Source organism: Kryptolebias marmoratus, linkage group LG20, assembly GCF_001649575.2.
Source record: "Kryptolebias marmoratus isolate JLee-2015 linkage group LG20, ASM164957v2, whole genome shotgun sequence".
NCBI lineage: Eukaryota > Metazoa > Chordata > Actinopteri > Cyprinodontiformes > Rivulidae > Kryptolebias > Kryptolebias marmoratus.
This window is the reverse complement of record NC_051449.1, coordinates 2,968,233-2,985,099: the sequence shown is the minus strand read 5'-3', so window position 1 is coordinate 2,985,099 and position 16,867 is coordinate 2,968,233. Positions and strand designations below refer to the sequence as shown.

The window sequence follows — 16,867 nt, the reverse complement described above, 5'->3', positions numbered from 1 at the left end:
CATGAGACAGCATTCAGAGTATGATAATACCACACTGAATTTGATATTAGCTGAGAATATCTATAGAATTGAATGAGTTATAGACATTTTTGTGTTTAAGGTTGCTTAACTGTGGCAGCCATCTTGAACTGGGTTGACCTGAAAAGTACACCAAACAATTACTTTTTGAGTTTTGTAACATGACAAACCAAAATGACGACTCTATTGTTGGTCTTGAGTGATATAAATGTCCAAATTTACCACAACTTAACATTTGTAAAACATCTCCTTTAAATCATTTGTCCCAATCCGTGATGATAAAATGTAAAATAGCAATATATAAACCAGGCTGTTGTTTAGTATCAGCAGCAGAATCATGACAGAAGAGCTAAAATAAGCTCTAAGAATTATACTGAAAATGTCTTTCATGGATGTTCAGATAATAAAGTCATCTGCCAATCATCCCTTTCATCAGATGACATTGTCACACAACAATTGTGTGTTTAATATTGTGTCATCGTGCATCAAGAGAAAGTTAGAAAATACAAAAGAAAAGTAAAATTTCAGTGCTTTAAACCAATGCAGCTGCTGTTCATGTGTTCTCTCCCAAGATGGTTTCTTTTTAAAAATCAGAGGCACGATGCCAGGAGAATCTGATATAAATGCACAGGCTTGCATACAAAATAATAAGCATAAACTCTGAGGCACAATATACACTCACAAAACATTTTCTGAAGAACAGTTGTGCAATTAAAGGCACTTTAATACAAGCAACTACTGATGTTATGTTTATTGTATGAAAGACTCCCGAGGCCGTTCTTGCAATAATTGGACTTGATTAACTGGAATTGTACTAATTGAGCACTCTGCTATTTTCCCTGATTGGTACCAAATTACAAAGAAAATTGGTTTCCAGGAAACTTCCCTTCGGACTGGCAACATGTAGTTAATTTAACCTTCTTTTATTCTCTCTCTATGATTGTGAGCGGTGCAATGTAAGATGCAGTTTTGAAGGTACTCATTGAAATCTATCAAACCAAACAAAACAAAAAGTTTATCTGAACAAATGGTGTAGCTTGAATGAATTTACATCTGTAGTTTTTGAGATATATTGATTTGACAATGCATACTTTACTCAGCAAATCTGAGTGTAAATATGTACAAATTTGTTTTTAATTTAAGGACACATTAATTATTTATGTGATAAATAAAAACGTGCAGATTTTGTTTCTTACTTTATGAAATACTATTTGTCTGATTTCCATCACATTAGAATGAGCACCTTTAAACAATCTTGCAAAATTCAAGAAAAATTCAGTCCAACCAAAAGAAAACTAAAGCTTGAGGTAGTACTTTTTTTCCAGATGAAATTTATTTTTAAGAATTTTGACACCTGAAACCAACTCCATTGATACCGATACGGATATTGATTCTGTTACTCGAACTCTACAAGTTGTACAAAGAGAAAGAAGTCAGTCGTGCTGCACAATTTTCAGCTTTGCCTTTGAAGAGAGATCAAGCCTGACGTACAACCGCTGTGGTCAGCGGCGTCACTGTAGGAAGTTGATGCGCGGATATAAAAAAAAAAAGACAAAGGATTGCTGAATCATTAATAATGTACTGATATTCCACCGGACAGGAGCAGAGGAGAGACAGTAAAATACAAAGAGACATGAGTCAGGAGTGAAGAGCCAAGCAGAAAGGAAAAGGCCAGACAGACGGAGGAAGCAGCGAGCTGTTACAGTCTCAGACAGGTAAAGGAGGGAACTGGCAGAGCTGCAGACAGTTGAGAAGCTGAAAAGGACAAAAAAAAAGCCCTGGAGTGAGAGCTCATCATTTGCATTAGAATAACAAGACTGGATGGTAATTTCAGCAGGCTGATAACGTGTCATCCGGACTGAGAGACTAATGGGCTCGATGCAGCGGCGGACCGGCCAACACTGAACGTTTCCTGCAGGCATGACATTTCCATTCAAGCTTCGAGTGTAACGCTGAAACTTTGAATACTGAACACACACAGGGAGATGTGAATGAACACTTAATTAGTTGGCAAGCCTCACACAAGCTCATAACAGGTTCCAATTGAAGTTACATTATGCATTTATATCAAATTAACTTGGAAGCTGATTAAAGTGACACATGGATTTGTTTTTAAAGGCGTTTCCAGCATAATTGCAGCAGCAAAGCTGATAACTGTCTGCGCTGCCCAAGACAGCAAACATTTAAACATCCAGACTTCCACCGACATTAGCTGAGCTGAATACATTCATTCCTACTGAAAAAATGAAATGAAAACAGGAGGAGACAATTTGAAAGATAATCTACAGTAACAAGATTAAGAGAAGAGGTTTGAGGAGAAATAAAACAAACAATGAAAATTTGAAATTAAAATGAAGAAGAGTTTTATCAGACAACAAGACGGTCTAAAGTCCTGCAAGTTGTTATTAGGAAAGACATCCAGTCAGCCTCTGACAGGAGCTTTTAAGAAATTTTGGAGCCTAGATGCATAAATAATGAGACAGCACGAAATATTCAACATGCAACAATGGAGACCACACAATGTACGCTGTCTTCCTACAATAGGATAACGAATCCCTGCAACGTTTTAATACCATCTGTCCCTAATCCACAGATTCTGGTTGCATCAACTATTTGTTGGACACAATAGAAACAGACTAAACCACGGAGTCCCCATCCTGCAGCCCACAGGGTCCAAAGGATCTGCTGCCAGAAACCACACAGCATTATGAGATGTCTTGTGCCCAAACATGACAAGTTTGAGATATGATTGTGGCAAAAGAATGAGCCAATAGGTGCAGGCCAAATCCCATTTCACTCTTTAGCTCTCCCCCTACATTCAACGTGTTCGTGCCAGCTGGTTGGGCTATCCCAGCCCTTTGTGATATTGAGGAAAGTGCAGATCTTTCAACATCTTCAAAGAGAGGTTACAATCTTCACTAGCAAATGAACTTACAAAGCTTTAATCTCAAATAAAAATGCATAATTGCCACAACAACCCCTGCACAACGTCTAATGTAATATGCTTGGTATAGCTGCTGATCTTTCTGAGAACTACAATAATTCTTAGAACAACAAAAACAAGACATGCAGACTTGTGTCGTACGCCAAATCTGTTGCATGTATGGGTTTATTGACATTGCATCTGCTTATGTAAAATAAATTGAATATTTTACCCACTGCTCTATGTGAGTTCATATTAAGGGGTTATTTTACAGTAAGTAAAGTACTGTAGATCTTTTAAATGTGTTTTACAGTGTTTGTTTGTTTATTTACATTATTTGGGGCTAGATAATAACTATTTAACTATAATTATATGATTATAGGTGTGTTTTTAGTTGGAGCACAGTAACATTTATTGTTGCAATATTTTCCACAACTTTAGAAAAAGGGTCAGTTGTTTAGTTAACACTTGGAAACTTGATTCAGTCATGCTTCTGGACAGCAAAAAACCTTAAAAAATAAATAAATAAAATTACAACGCAGTGTCACAGTTGTGTTGTATTTTGTCAGATTTGGATTTTCTTTAGTTTCAGCATTCTTCTCGTTTATTTATCTGAATGTTTATGTGTTTTCAGTTACCTGTTTAACATTCTTGGGTTTGTGTTTTCCTCAGTTCATCTCATCAGCAGCCCATCAGCTCATCAGTAGCCGATTGTCCCTCATAGAAAGGCTTTCAGAGAATCTTATTAAGCTCCTACTTGATATTATATACACCTTATTAGTACGAGGAGAAACATCAGCAACACAGTTTAATGATAACTGGTGAAAACGATACAACTGGGCAGTGATTGGTCAAGACAAATTAACTCCACAGCGATTGGTTGAACCAAACACTCAACCCAGAAACTGTGAATTACCAAAATAAACAAAATAAACAAGCAATAACTGTTGCCATTAGCAACTAAAATTCTAAACAAAACACAGAAAAGAGTGACAGGGAAATTTTGCCATGACCACAGACACCACCTCAATTTAACTTTTTGCAGTAGAAATGCAACAAAAATGTTTTGGGGGGTATATTTTTCCTCAGAGACCTTTGAGTTTAGTCAGGAGCAACAAGAACAGAACAACCTACCCATCCCAAACACTTGTTTCCTGTGCAGTATAAATACCTTTTTTCTGTGGAGCGTCCTGAATGAATATACTCTTTCTTTAAAAGAACACATTGTTGAAACAAAGTTTGTTGTCAATAAGGGAAAAAGTCTTGGATTCTAAAGCCTGCATTGAATAACACATGTTGGTATTCTGTTGTAGGACTTTGATAATCTCTTCATTTAGGAAGTAAATGAAGTGAAAGCGAAGCCGCTCCTCGGAGAACTAAAAGGCAGAGTATTAGCAGCAGCCACAGCAGCACGGGGAAATTAGATGGAGGCTTTCATTTATTCATTGATTTCCTCAGCAAACAGATGAGATCGTCTGGACCATTAATTTAACTGGGAAGGAACGGTGACGCTCCCCTGACCTGCCAGCACCTACAGCTGCTTCGGAAAGACAGATCAACCCGACTTATGATGCTATCTGTGGTCATCCATTACACTTCTACTCAAAATCAGAGTATTTCTTCTTCTTGACATAATAATTACTGATTTGTGATACAATCTACTTTTAATTATGGTTGCAACAAATGGAACGGAATAGAACCAAGATTTAATATGGTGTAATCAAAAATTAATCATATCTATTTTCTTTTTGGGACTCTTTCGCGTACCAGGACGCCAAATTATCTCATTAGAATTTAGAAGAACTGTGGAAAACAGCCACTTTATAAACAGATGAACCAAACTTCTGCAATATCTGTTTAATTGAAGTCCAAAAAAAATCTCCTGCAGGAAACATGTTAGCAAATAAATCTTTCAGATGTTCACTTTTTTTTTGAGGTGTGAAAATAAACCCACAGTGAACAATTTTTAAATTAATTTACCAGAAATGTATTTACAAACTGTTTCCCCATATAAATACTAATAATATATTTTCCATCTGTTTCATGAAACTAGCTCTGTTTTGGTTTTCTGGAGCTCCTTTTACTTTGTTGCTTCTATTCTGATACTTTATTTTCTAGCTAGCTTTTTGCTGCTTTTAGCTTTTAGTCAGCTTTTTGCTACTTAAAGCTAGCATTTACCTTGTTTTTGCCTCAAGCTACTTATTTTAGTAAAGCTATTCAGCGCTCAAGATTTACACTGCATTTTCCCAAAAAAATCAATTCCTCAAGTTGGGATATTTTATGTTAGCGTTTCACCTTATTTGTCTTAATGTGTCTCTTAAAACTGCATTGCCTCAGATATGAAATGATATCACTTTCAGTCTTCTAGTTGTTTTGTTACATCTTATTTGTGATAAAGTTTACTTTCAAAAAGGTGGTAATACTTCAGTCAAATCAAATATTGAGTTTTGAAGCACTTAAAGGTTTCACAAAGCTAAATAAAAGTGCAGAGTTGGATAATAACTTGCTGTCAAATAAGAAGAGTGTATAAGTATTCTTGTTTGTTCAAATGCAATTTAAAAAGCTGTGATTTTTAGAGAATTGCAAATAGAAAGTTGCAACTTTCTCAGCGTAACGTTCAGAAAACATTCACTAAAGATTCTTGAAAGACTAACAAACCTTTAAAGCTTCTCTGGAGGATTTTCACTCTGTGCTTTTTAAGGAAATGTTCCCTGAAGGTTCCCTTAGTGTTGCTGACTTCTAGGACATCACTTCTAATAGTTTGAACCCAGAAACAAAAGTTGAATAAAAAATAACTTCATAATTGCTCTTGACTGCACATTGCTCCTCTGCAAACTTCAAAGATGAAACTAACATTCCTTGAAGTAAAGCGTCACCCGCCGCTTTCTCTGCTCACGTTTTAAAACAAAGATTTGGGACAATCAAATAGCACTTAAAAAATGAGTTGTGAATGACTCTCAGCTACTACCACACAAAGGTTTGGCCTAATATCTGCACAATAAACTGTGTTATCACACTTTTGTGTTTGCTGAGGTTGATTAGTTGTAGCAGCCACCTTGAACTGAGTTAACTCCAAATCCTAATCAGATCCAGATGTAAAACCAATGTTTTAATTAAAATCCATCTAGTGTTTAATGAGATATTTTGCTAAAACTACAGACAAATAAACACACACACAAACAAAAACATGATCACCCCTTCACCTTCTGCAGCAGCAATGGAAATGCTGCTAAATCAGGCCTGTGTGTCGGGGAATCATGAAATAAAACAGCAGGATCCTAAAATTCCCCGAAGCTTTTACAACATACAAAAAAATACATCTCACTCATTGTTTCAGTCATACTCAACATGTCAGGGTAATGTGTTCCAAGACGATGTCAAACACTGAAATAACTTTTTTTTTCCGAGCCTGGTGGTTCACATGTGAACAAACAAAGATAGCAGATGGGCTGCTGCTGAATTTCTTCATGCTCGGCTTCCTTTGCTTTCCCAGGTGGCGAAAATCATTCAGATCCAGATTAAACTCGCCTCGCCCTCCCAGCTGATTCTGGGCTTTGATGTCGAGATAAAGTGGCAGTCCCAAAATCTCCATTTTGTCAAAACCTCACATCAGCTTCCAGCCCAGGATGTCCAGCTGGCTGAGCAATCTCCATTCAGGGCTTTACTCGTGATACAAGCCTCCAGTGGAAAAAAAAATCAGCAACAGCAGAGAAGAAAAAGAAAGTGAGTCTGTTCTTGTTTTGTCTTGTTTCCCCAGTTTTATTCTGATCCTCTGTCTGCTTCCTAACAACTCACTGCAGCTCTGTCTGTTTATCTGAGTGGATTTAAAGGCTTGGATTAGAGATTTTTCAGCTTTGTGCTCCAAGATTCAAATATTGAGTGAGCTAATGCCATACAGTTCTCGTCAAATGAACTGTATTGCTGTTTAGTGTATTTACTCTAGTTTGTACCCACTGTTTGCTAGCAGAACAACACAACACTTGTAAACAAGCAAAAAAAGATGGTTGAGCTTGTAAATGGATATAAAGTAGCTGCACAGGACAAACTGGGAATCAATTATATTTTGTAGGTGGGCTTCAAGAGCTGCAGGTAAAACATGCTAAGTGGAAATAAACCCAATAAAATAATTGTTCTAACAATGTTACAGGTTTTTATAAACTCTTCACACCTATGGTTCTGTAATATATTATTTTCCACAGTTGCTATTTTTACTATAAAAAAGATAAATTCTTCTAGAAAGGCCACTAAACTTCCTAGCGTAGTCCAGGAGTGGCGGTTGTAATCTGTTTTTAGTTCAGCCTGATGCAGACATGAACGATTCTGAATTGATTGAAAAAATGTCAAAATTGATTATTTGATGTTGATAACATCCTCTGAAGTGCTTCTCTTAAACAGCTGGATTGGCTACTAAAACTGCATGAGTAAATTTGCATTTTAGCAGTGCAAATCAAAATAAAAAGGTTATAAACTGCAACCATCACTGTGTCCACTGAGCTTTTCTGACTCTTTCATTGTTGGGTTTTATGAACCTAACAAGCTTATTGTTTGGTTCAGACCAGTTTAGCTTTTTAAGTTGAAAAGTTACACTGATAAAATTAAGAAAAATGCATTCTCTCCAGCCAGCTAATGGAGAGTTTTAGTTAAATTGTATCTGAGACTCGTGCATTCGCTCTTCCTCACCGTCTCGCCGGTTGAGTTTGGCGAAGCCCGGCGCATGGCTGCTGGACAGCTGAGAGGAGCTGCTGAAGGATGAAGGCTGCAGGTTGGACACCAGCGAGCCGTCACACACCTCTGTCAGACAAAACAAAGAACAAAATACACACATGATTAAAGCTTCGCATAAGCTGTTCTGAAAGGTCTTTAAGTCCACAGAAAAGACAGAAACTAGTTATGTCATAAAGACGTTCTTTTTCTTGGCATTTAGTAAATGTAAGCACCTGAGCACAAGCGATATCAGATGCAAGGTTCATGTCAGCCAACAAGATTTTGACAAGTCGGCTCAGCTTCTAAGTAACCGAATGTTAAACTGCAGACATGAAAAGAAAATCGAGTGTTTCACAGAGAAGAGATCAACAGCAGAAACCACGCTGAGGATATCACGATATCTAACGCAGCTGGAGGTGAATCAGTCTCTATCTCTTAGCCTGAGTGGAGAAAAAACAAGCTGAGTTGATAAAAACAGCATGAGAAGAGCTGCCTTCTATCTGCCTCCTAAATTATCACCTTTGCTGGATCAGAAAAACACGGCAGAGCGTTTAAAAATTCACCCAGAAGCACTACGGTGATTCCATCAGCGAGAAACAGACCTTAAGCTGAAACCACTCCTGAGCCGTCAGGACTCAACATAATAAGGTTCTCTGAGTGCAAACCGGTCGTTCTGCCGTAAAAAACATCTTATAAAATGAACAAACAGCTTACAATCTTATGAATTAATAGAGATGAATCAGGAAATCTTTCAATTTGACATATTTAGAGCATAAAAAATAATATTAAAGGCCTATTATCTTTGAAGGAATGCATATCGCCTCTCAGGCCACTTAAATCCTGAAAATTATTATTATACCTGACTACATACAGCCGCTGCCACATTAAAGTTTAGACCAATATCTGTAAAACTGACTGACTTATGGCCATTTTTGTGTTTTCTGCTTACAGTTACTGTGGTGGCCATCTTTGAACTGGTGACCCCAAAGTTAACCAGCTGCAGATGTGCATCCAGTGATTAATTTTTTAAGATTTTATTAATTCGTCCAGTAGTTCATGGGATATTTTGCGAACAGACAGAAAGAGTTGACTCCAAAGGTTATTACCAAAGTTTTAAACAAAGGTCTTATGTCATCTGTTAGAGCTCAGACTGTGTGTTTGGGATCAGTCTCATCTAATACCACACCAAATATTAGCTCAATATATGTATAATTAGCTGAGTTACAGCCATTTTTGTGTTGGCTAATGTCAATTAACTGTGGTGGATATCTTGAATTAAAATGATGTCAAAAGTTAATCAGTTGTAGATGAACATGCAATGATTACTTCCTGAGTTTCATTAAAGTCTGTCCACTGTTTTAGGAGATATGCCGCTAATGCTACAAACAAATTCACATACACACACGCAGACACAGGCAAAAACATCATTGCCTTTTGTGTTTTTCTTTTTCACAATTGCTGTCATAGTTTCTCCTGTTTCTCCTCAAGGGAAAAAAAAAGATTCCTGTAAAATCATTCTCTACAAATATGCAGTAAAATATCAACATCGGCTCCGTTAATATTCAGTTTTCTTCTCCCGTTTGATCTGTTAGCTAAAGCCAAACTAACGCCGCCGCCGTTTAATGTGTCTGGTAATTGATGTTGTTCTCCACCACTGAGACAAGAACCAATTTCTGTGATTCATGCTGCAGTTTCGATTCAGCCTCACAACTCCGACAATAAGGCTTTGATTTCTGTGTCAGCACCAGAGAGCACTTCATCCCAACAACACAGCTTCATTTCAATCTCTAGAACAACTATTGCCTGATGGTTTTGTTGTGTAACGTCACATTTTTATAAGTTTGAGACAAATTTCTTTTTGCATTATTTATAGTTTTGTATATTTCATAACAATACTTTTTAAAAAACACATTGGGGACGATGATGTGAACGATTCCAGTCTCTTCAGAAACTGAGAGATGAGGAACAGCTTCTCTGTGATTCAGGTTAAGTCATTAGAGCAACAAAAGTATTCTTTTACGTATTGCTCAACAGACACATCTGAAGGATTTAAAAGTCATCGGGCTTTTTAACGATCGTTATTTGGCTCCAAAAATGCTGCGTCTGTGTGGCCAGAAGGCTGAAACAATAGAAAAACAACTCATACCTATTCGGCTGGATCCTTATTTAAATAAAATTACTTAAGAAACACAGTTTAGGCTTTATTTTTTCTTTGCTCCAAATGAAATATCAAAAAATGTCCTTATGAGTTTCTCGTGCTTCTCTTGGAGCGCATGAGCTAATCTATCTGTCAGCTGCTCGGGGTATAATTTGTCATCAGCAGTGAGATGACACAAAATGGTTAAATTATGGGCTGCAAAACAAAAAACATCAAGCTGAAGGAGTATAATTTCTTTGTGGGGCTTATACTTGTTTTACAAACAGCCACTGGAGAGAAACTCAAGGTTTCGCTTTATTTATTTATTTTACACAAAGTCTCACAAAGAAAGCATATAACAATGCAGGAAAATAATCAAAATTTCCTGGAGCTATTTCACATGACAGTGGCATTTGTTTACGACTGATATTAGTCATTTTCCCACAAGTTAAAGTTTAATTCTGCATCTTTTAAAGCATCAACTCTTTTAAACATATATTGTTTAGAATCAAGTCTTCCTATTAATCATATGTAGATGTGATTATGATCTATTGACGCTTAGGAGTTACATTATGAACTGTTTCTTTTTAATTATTTATTGTTTTGTGATTGTTTCACGAAAGAGGTTCTAGTTTAGCATTAGTGAAGCTGTGACTATCAAAGGTAAGCGTGTTGAACATTACACTTTTCTTCTATTGTATTTATGTACGAACAGCAGATTTCACAAATGGGACAAAGTTTTAATGCTTGAGTGCAGCATTAGATGTTTAAACACTATTCTATATTCTATTCTATATACTAAAGCAAACAATTAAGAAGTGTAATTTTTCATGTCATTACTAAGCAGAGCGTAGACAAGCGGTAATATTCTTATTAAAGTGGCTTTCTATTTACAGTCCAGGCACAACTCTGGTGTTCAAATTTCCCTTGAACTCACCGAGTTGTGAATGTCGGGGACTAGTTGATCAACAACAATCATAAAGGAGTCTCCAAAAGGTCTTGAAACTTTTGCAGGGATTCTCAGTTTCCTCGCATGACAAAACTGTCGCGTTATATACAAAAACACAATAACATAAACAAGCAAATACAGTAATACATCCAAATCCTCCTGTTATATACAAAAAAAGAAGAAAACAATTACGGAGAAAAGTCCCAGAGAGGCTTACAGTCACTTGAATTTTGAACATGTTTAAAACATTTGTGAGGAAATCGTGTCTCAAAAAATAGTTGCAGAGTTGTTGCAATCATCCACAACCTGTCTCAGAAACACTCCAGCAGTAATTTCACTCCTGCACTGGAGGTCTCCTGTGAGAGAAAACATTCGAGGCAAATGTGAAGCTCTGAAAACCACACCAACTGGTCCAAATCTGTCTGTTTTCATTTCAGAAGTGTACTTCAGTGGAATAAATCCTAAAACTGGGGGCAAAGCAGTCTGAGGTGGGTACGATGTGGGAAATTAAATAATTTGCAACGCCTAAAACACAGTTTTGCAAGTTGTAAACACAAAAAAAGCAGTGATTTCTTTTAAGAAATCGGCTTCTTGTTGTTTGGTCTCAAACTACTAAAACTCAGTGAGACTGCAACTGAAAACTCGCCTATTTTCTTACAACTCTGAGTCACCAAAGAGACTTCGAGAGCTGCAGTCCAGTCAGAAACTTTTAAGTGCTATAGTGCATTTGTACTAATGAGGACAAAACCTTTTTCAGTTATTAAAAATCTTTGCTTTTACAAATGTGTTGTGTTCTTCCCTTTCTTTTACCAAAACACACAGATGTACTATGTGCGTTGTTTAAAATAATTTATTAATCAGCTGTAATATGTGTGTCTCATTTTTAAAATTCTGTTCTCTCTTTGGGACTTTTATCTTAAACAGTTCTTCAGTTTTATTACATAAACAACATTAGTGTAATTTAAATACGCTGTTGATAAGAGTGTATTTCAAAGGCCTACACGTATTTAATTCCACTGTTTTAAAAGCTGTTCGGTTATCTAACAATCAGATGGAAAGTCTTTGTCTCTCTGCAGCTCCTCTACATAGTTTTTATCCCTGCAGGACTTGACCTGACACACTCTTGTGACTGTGGGTGGCGGGGAGCTCTCAGCGTAAAAAGCAGGTGAATTACAGTAGTCTGAAGAGGTGAAATAAGAGGGATGGCTCTCCAGCGTGGAGTGCTGTAATCCCTGAAGAGATAATGCACAACGAGAGCGCAGCCTCGCCGAGGCAACATTCAAAGAGAGGGCAGCGGAGTTAAAAACACAGAGTGGGTTTTCCTCTCCAGAGCTTTGGCATTTAAGCACCGACGTCCCTGACGGTGTGGAGCACAAACACAGACGGCTCAGAGGAAAATGGGGTTAAATGTTGAATAGCTGCTGACCTCTGCAGCCAATGAACCTCAATACCGTTAAAACAAAAGCTTCTTGAATATTTAGATACAGCACCTTTCTCAGAAACAAGCGACTTTGACATTAAAAATAAGGTAGAATTACAAAATACAACTAGTCTTTTTGCATTTATATGTAAAGCAGTCAGTAGTGTGTGGTTAAAGGCGTCGGCGCAATAAAACACACTTAACAGTACTGAAAGGAACACGTTTTTAAGATCTGTTATTTCAGTGAAACGCAGAACTCCTCTGACAAGAAGAGGGCATGATTATGTTGACAGATGAGTGATGGGACAGAAGTTTTCATCTCGGTAAAATATCCTCTCGTCACATAAAAGTTTGATCTGCTGCTCCCTGAAGAAGATTTAAGAATAAAGAGGTCTCTGAACCACCCTCCCGCAGAGTTCCTTCCACCATTCAGGGTGAATAAACTGTAATTCTGACAGCAGTAAAAAGTATCAAAAGACTTTTTATTTTTAATCTATAGAGCGCAGAAGCCTTGGTGCTGTCCAGCACAATTTATCACGGCTGACATGACAGGCACACTAATACCTGAGGAGACAGGGAGGGAGACCGCAGCTCATTCACATGCATTCTTTACAGTTTCACTGAATTAAAAAAAAACTGCCCGCAGAGTCCATGAGACCCTGAATACCGATGAGCTCCATCCATCACCCCAGAAACAGCAATGAGCTGAAGGTTTTGCTCCGTAAGCCCCCACAAACCCAGAGTTCAGTGTTTCCACGCTTCAGACGAGCCGCCTCACTTATCCATTCGGAGCACGTGGCGGCGAGCAGGAGGATAATGAGGCTCCAGCGGTGGTTGTTTTTGCTCGGGAGCGCTAACAATCATCCTCAAGCAGAATACGTCAAGGTTCATTTGACTAAAGTGCTCCACTTCTGCCTACATTTGACCCAAAGAGGCTGAGCGGCCTGAGAGGACAGGATGCGCTTTCATCTTTACAGTCAATCCTATACACAGAAACACTACATCCTATTTAAAAATAACTACAGCTGGTTTGAGCAGAGTGGAGGAGTGCCCATAAACATAACTAAAACGACAGATATAAAAATGTTATCTCATTTTTTTTTATTGGTTTGATGCATAAAGCTCACAGCAGAAATCTTACTGTTACAAAGGCAAACAAAAAATAAATATTTGTTATTTATAATGTAAAAGGGAGAAAATACATTTAAAGCCAAGCTCAGTATCTTAAAAAAAAAATCTGATTCAGCGATTTAACAGTTAACTTTTTACAGCTAATTTCAGTTAATTATCACTGCAAAGGGAGGCATGTCTGTCAAAATATCTCATGGACCACTGGAGGAATTTTAATAAAATCCTCAGAAAATAATTATTAGGTTTTCATCTACAACTGATTAATTTTAGGAGTCAACCTAATCGACACAGAAATGGTCATAACTCAGCTAGTTTTACAGATATTGAACTATAATTTGGTGTGATAGTTGACTGGAGTCATCCTCAACACAAACCTTGAGCTCAACTTTTTGCACATCTTTGCTTAAACCTTTGGTGTTAACTGTTTGAGTCAGTCTGTTAGCAAAATATCTCATGAAACACTGGATGAAAAGGGTAAACCCTTTGAAACAACCTGATTCAAGATGGCTGCCACAGCTAACTGACCTTAGCAAACACAAATGGGCATAGCTTTGTGAATTTTACGGATAATAGACTAATTTTTGGTGTGGTAGTAGCTGAAAGTCATCCTCTGCAGATACTCTGAGTATTGCATAAAATATTTGCTTAAAACTTTAATGTGCAAGGCAGCAGACTACATGCACTCATCAAGGAATGCTGCTTGCATTTATTCCGCAGAAACTACAGTAACAAATCTTTTAAATTATAATAAAATTGGCGTTATGATCCTGCAGCAATGTGAATATGCCTTTTAAACCTTTGTGTTGCTACCCACCTTTCAAAATCTAAACTAATTAACTTTTTTTAAATACTACTGTCTTTTAAATGAGCAAAACGTTTTTCTATAAATTCTAATATGGGTTAAAAAAAGACATAGCTACCAAGAATACTCCTCACCTAACTAAATAAAATAATCTTCTCTAAATACCAGATTCGTTGGATTTAAAGATATACCAGTCTACTTTTTTCTCATTTGCTTTACAGACTGTGAGTTTTATATTCTGTCCTGGAAAGATAGAACAAGCTGATTAAAACTGCTGAATAATTCAGCAGGAGTCAGTGTCTGCTCTGAGCTGCCTGTGGCCCGACTTGTTAATTGATTAATTGAAATTCAGAGCAGTGTAGTGAGCTAACTAATACCCTGAAGGTAAGGACATGGCAGGAGCGCCCCTATCATAGTTTAATTAGCATAGCTTTGACATGTAATTAATAGAACAGGATGAGAGAATCTGATCAGACTTCAGACCAGCATATGGCACCTACTGCACCACCTACAGTGCAGCCTCACTGGAGCTGCGCAGACATCAGTCAATCAGTCACTTCAGTCAGATACAGACCGTGCAAGCTGAGCTTAAAAGAATTATATTAAATGTTGTTAAGAGTAAAGCTTTTTCTTGGCAAACCACTTTAAATCAGAGCATTATTGTAGATCAACCTTGGTCCCAACAAACCAAATAAATTGTTCACATTCCTGCTGCTCTTTGAACAAATTTCCATATTCTTGTACTTTCACACAGATAAAAGCGCATAACTGCATAGTTTTTTTCACCCAGTGTGTTTGTCAGAGTTGTGTGGTTTGCATGTTTTTAATGTGTGAAATTTAACTGTGTATTCTGTGTGCTTTTTTATGCAGATACATCAGAACAGGGGTGTCCAATCCTGGTCCTCAGGGCCACTATCCTGCAGGTGTTACCTGTTTCCCTGCTCCAACACACCTGATTCAGTGGTTAAATCACCTCTTCATGTTCTGCAGAAGCCTGTTAATCAACCATTGATTCAAATCAGATATGTTGGAGCAGAGAAACAAGGAAAACATGCAGGATGGTGGTCCTCAAGGACCAGGATTGGAGACCACTGCACTAGAATATCCAAACTAAGAGACAAATAAAGGATTATTCTATTTTATTCCAAACTGTGCTGATGCATCAGCCTAATCAACAGACACCATGTGATAGTTTTAAAAGTAATGGTTTGATACAGATACTGGACAGATAGACCCTTCATTTAAACGCTTGATTACTTGAGTTCAGCTGTTTAGTTTGGATTCATACTTTCCTCCTTAAATAACAAAAACAAACAAACAAACAAAAAACAGGAAAAGTCATGTCCACTACTTCAAAACATACACTGTAAAAAGCTCACATTTGATTTGTCTTGGGGAAAAACATGTACAAATGGACACAAAATAAGTATGTTCATTCATACAGTTCATTTTGTAAAGCTCTCAGGAAATATGTGGACCCTTTCACCAATTTTTCTTTCAATTTCTTATTCATGTACAAAACCACACATGATGCAGGCGTTACATAAAGCTAAAACTCAAAATAAATAAAACTAGAAAAAACCAATATGTGCCCACATGCACAGGGATTATTGTTTTCAGTCTACTTGATGAGACTCCCTAAATTTAACTGCATTGTCTTAAATAGTTCTTTTAAAACATTTATTGCTTTTTGGCTTAGAGTTTAATAAGAAAAAAGGCATTTTTACTTCTGTATTATGCTATAAACAAAGCTTTAAGCTGCTTACTTCAGTAAACAGCCTCGAAGAATTAGCACAGCTTGCTTGGTTTTGATTAAAATGAAGCAAACCCAATTTTAATAATCAGAATGTTGTGTCTTATCCAATTTGATTAAGTTGTAGAGGTTTTATTTGTAGTTTTAAAACAAAGACAGTAGCTTAAACTCCAAGGCAGGGTCATTTTAAATCCTTCTGAATTTACAGTAATCTTATAAAATAAGAACGAAGTGAGTAAATTATTAAAATATGTTCAAAGAGTATATGAAAACCAATAATCACAGCTTTAATCAGTGTAATATTATGATAAACATCACGTCAAAAGATGACATAATTAATAGTCAAGAGGTCATAATAGTTTTTCCCATTTCCTGTCAAAATATTTTGTCAGTGACAACAAAAAGCCCACCCAGACAGAATCCCAGAGAACATTTCTCTCATCTTCAACGGCTTTAAAAGCAGAATACATTCGTCATCCCATCTGAGGGCGTCACAGCCAAAAAAAAAGACGATGTGGGTGTTTTTGCGTGGGAAACAGAAACGATCAAAACAGCGGAAAGGAAACATTTAAGATGTCTTCATCTTCAAACTCCCAGGTCTAACTTGTTTACAAGCTCACGGAGCGTCGAAAGGAACAACCGAGGAACGCGACTTTCACAGTGGTTCAGTTCAAACACTTTGCTGCTGAAATCTGAAGCGCCGGCTGTGAATCATAACGACAGAATTAGGCAGATTTAGAGGGAATGCTTCGGGCAACATCACTTGTACTAATGGCTCCAGCGGGAGACGTGTAAAGGAAAATACTACTAATCTGCCAGCAGCAGTAAGTTAATAATAGGAATATATTTGTCAGGATTCGTAAATATTCTAAAATGAGCAGCTCGGCGTCAGACAGACACGGGAGACCAAGATAATAGGAAGTGAGTTTATTTTACAGTGAATCGGGAGCAGGAATAATTACAGGAACCAGGAACCTGGAAGCAGAGGACGTGGTAAGTATTTCCTTGGTGAGGAAGGCAGGTAAGTATT

At 37.2% G+C, this 16,867-nt stretch overlaps 1 protein-coding gene across 2 annotated transcripts in view; it reads right to left on the bottom strand.

Annotated features, from left to right (window-relative positions):
- The window catches only part of LOC108232888 (contactin-associated protein-like 4), a 95,611-nt gene that overhangs the window by 64,067 nt on the left and 14,677 nt on the right, over positions 1–16,867 (bottom strand). For both annotated transcript variants that reach the window (XM_017410978.3, XM_017410977.3), the window contains exon 2: positions 7,622–7,732. In XM_017410978.3, the coding sequence (XP_017266467.1) occupies positions 7,622–7,732 (111 nt within the window). The remainder of the gene's footprint in view (positions 1–7,621; positions 7,733–16,867) is intronic.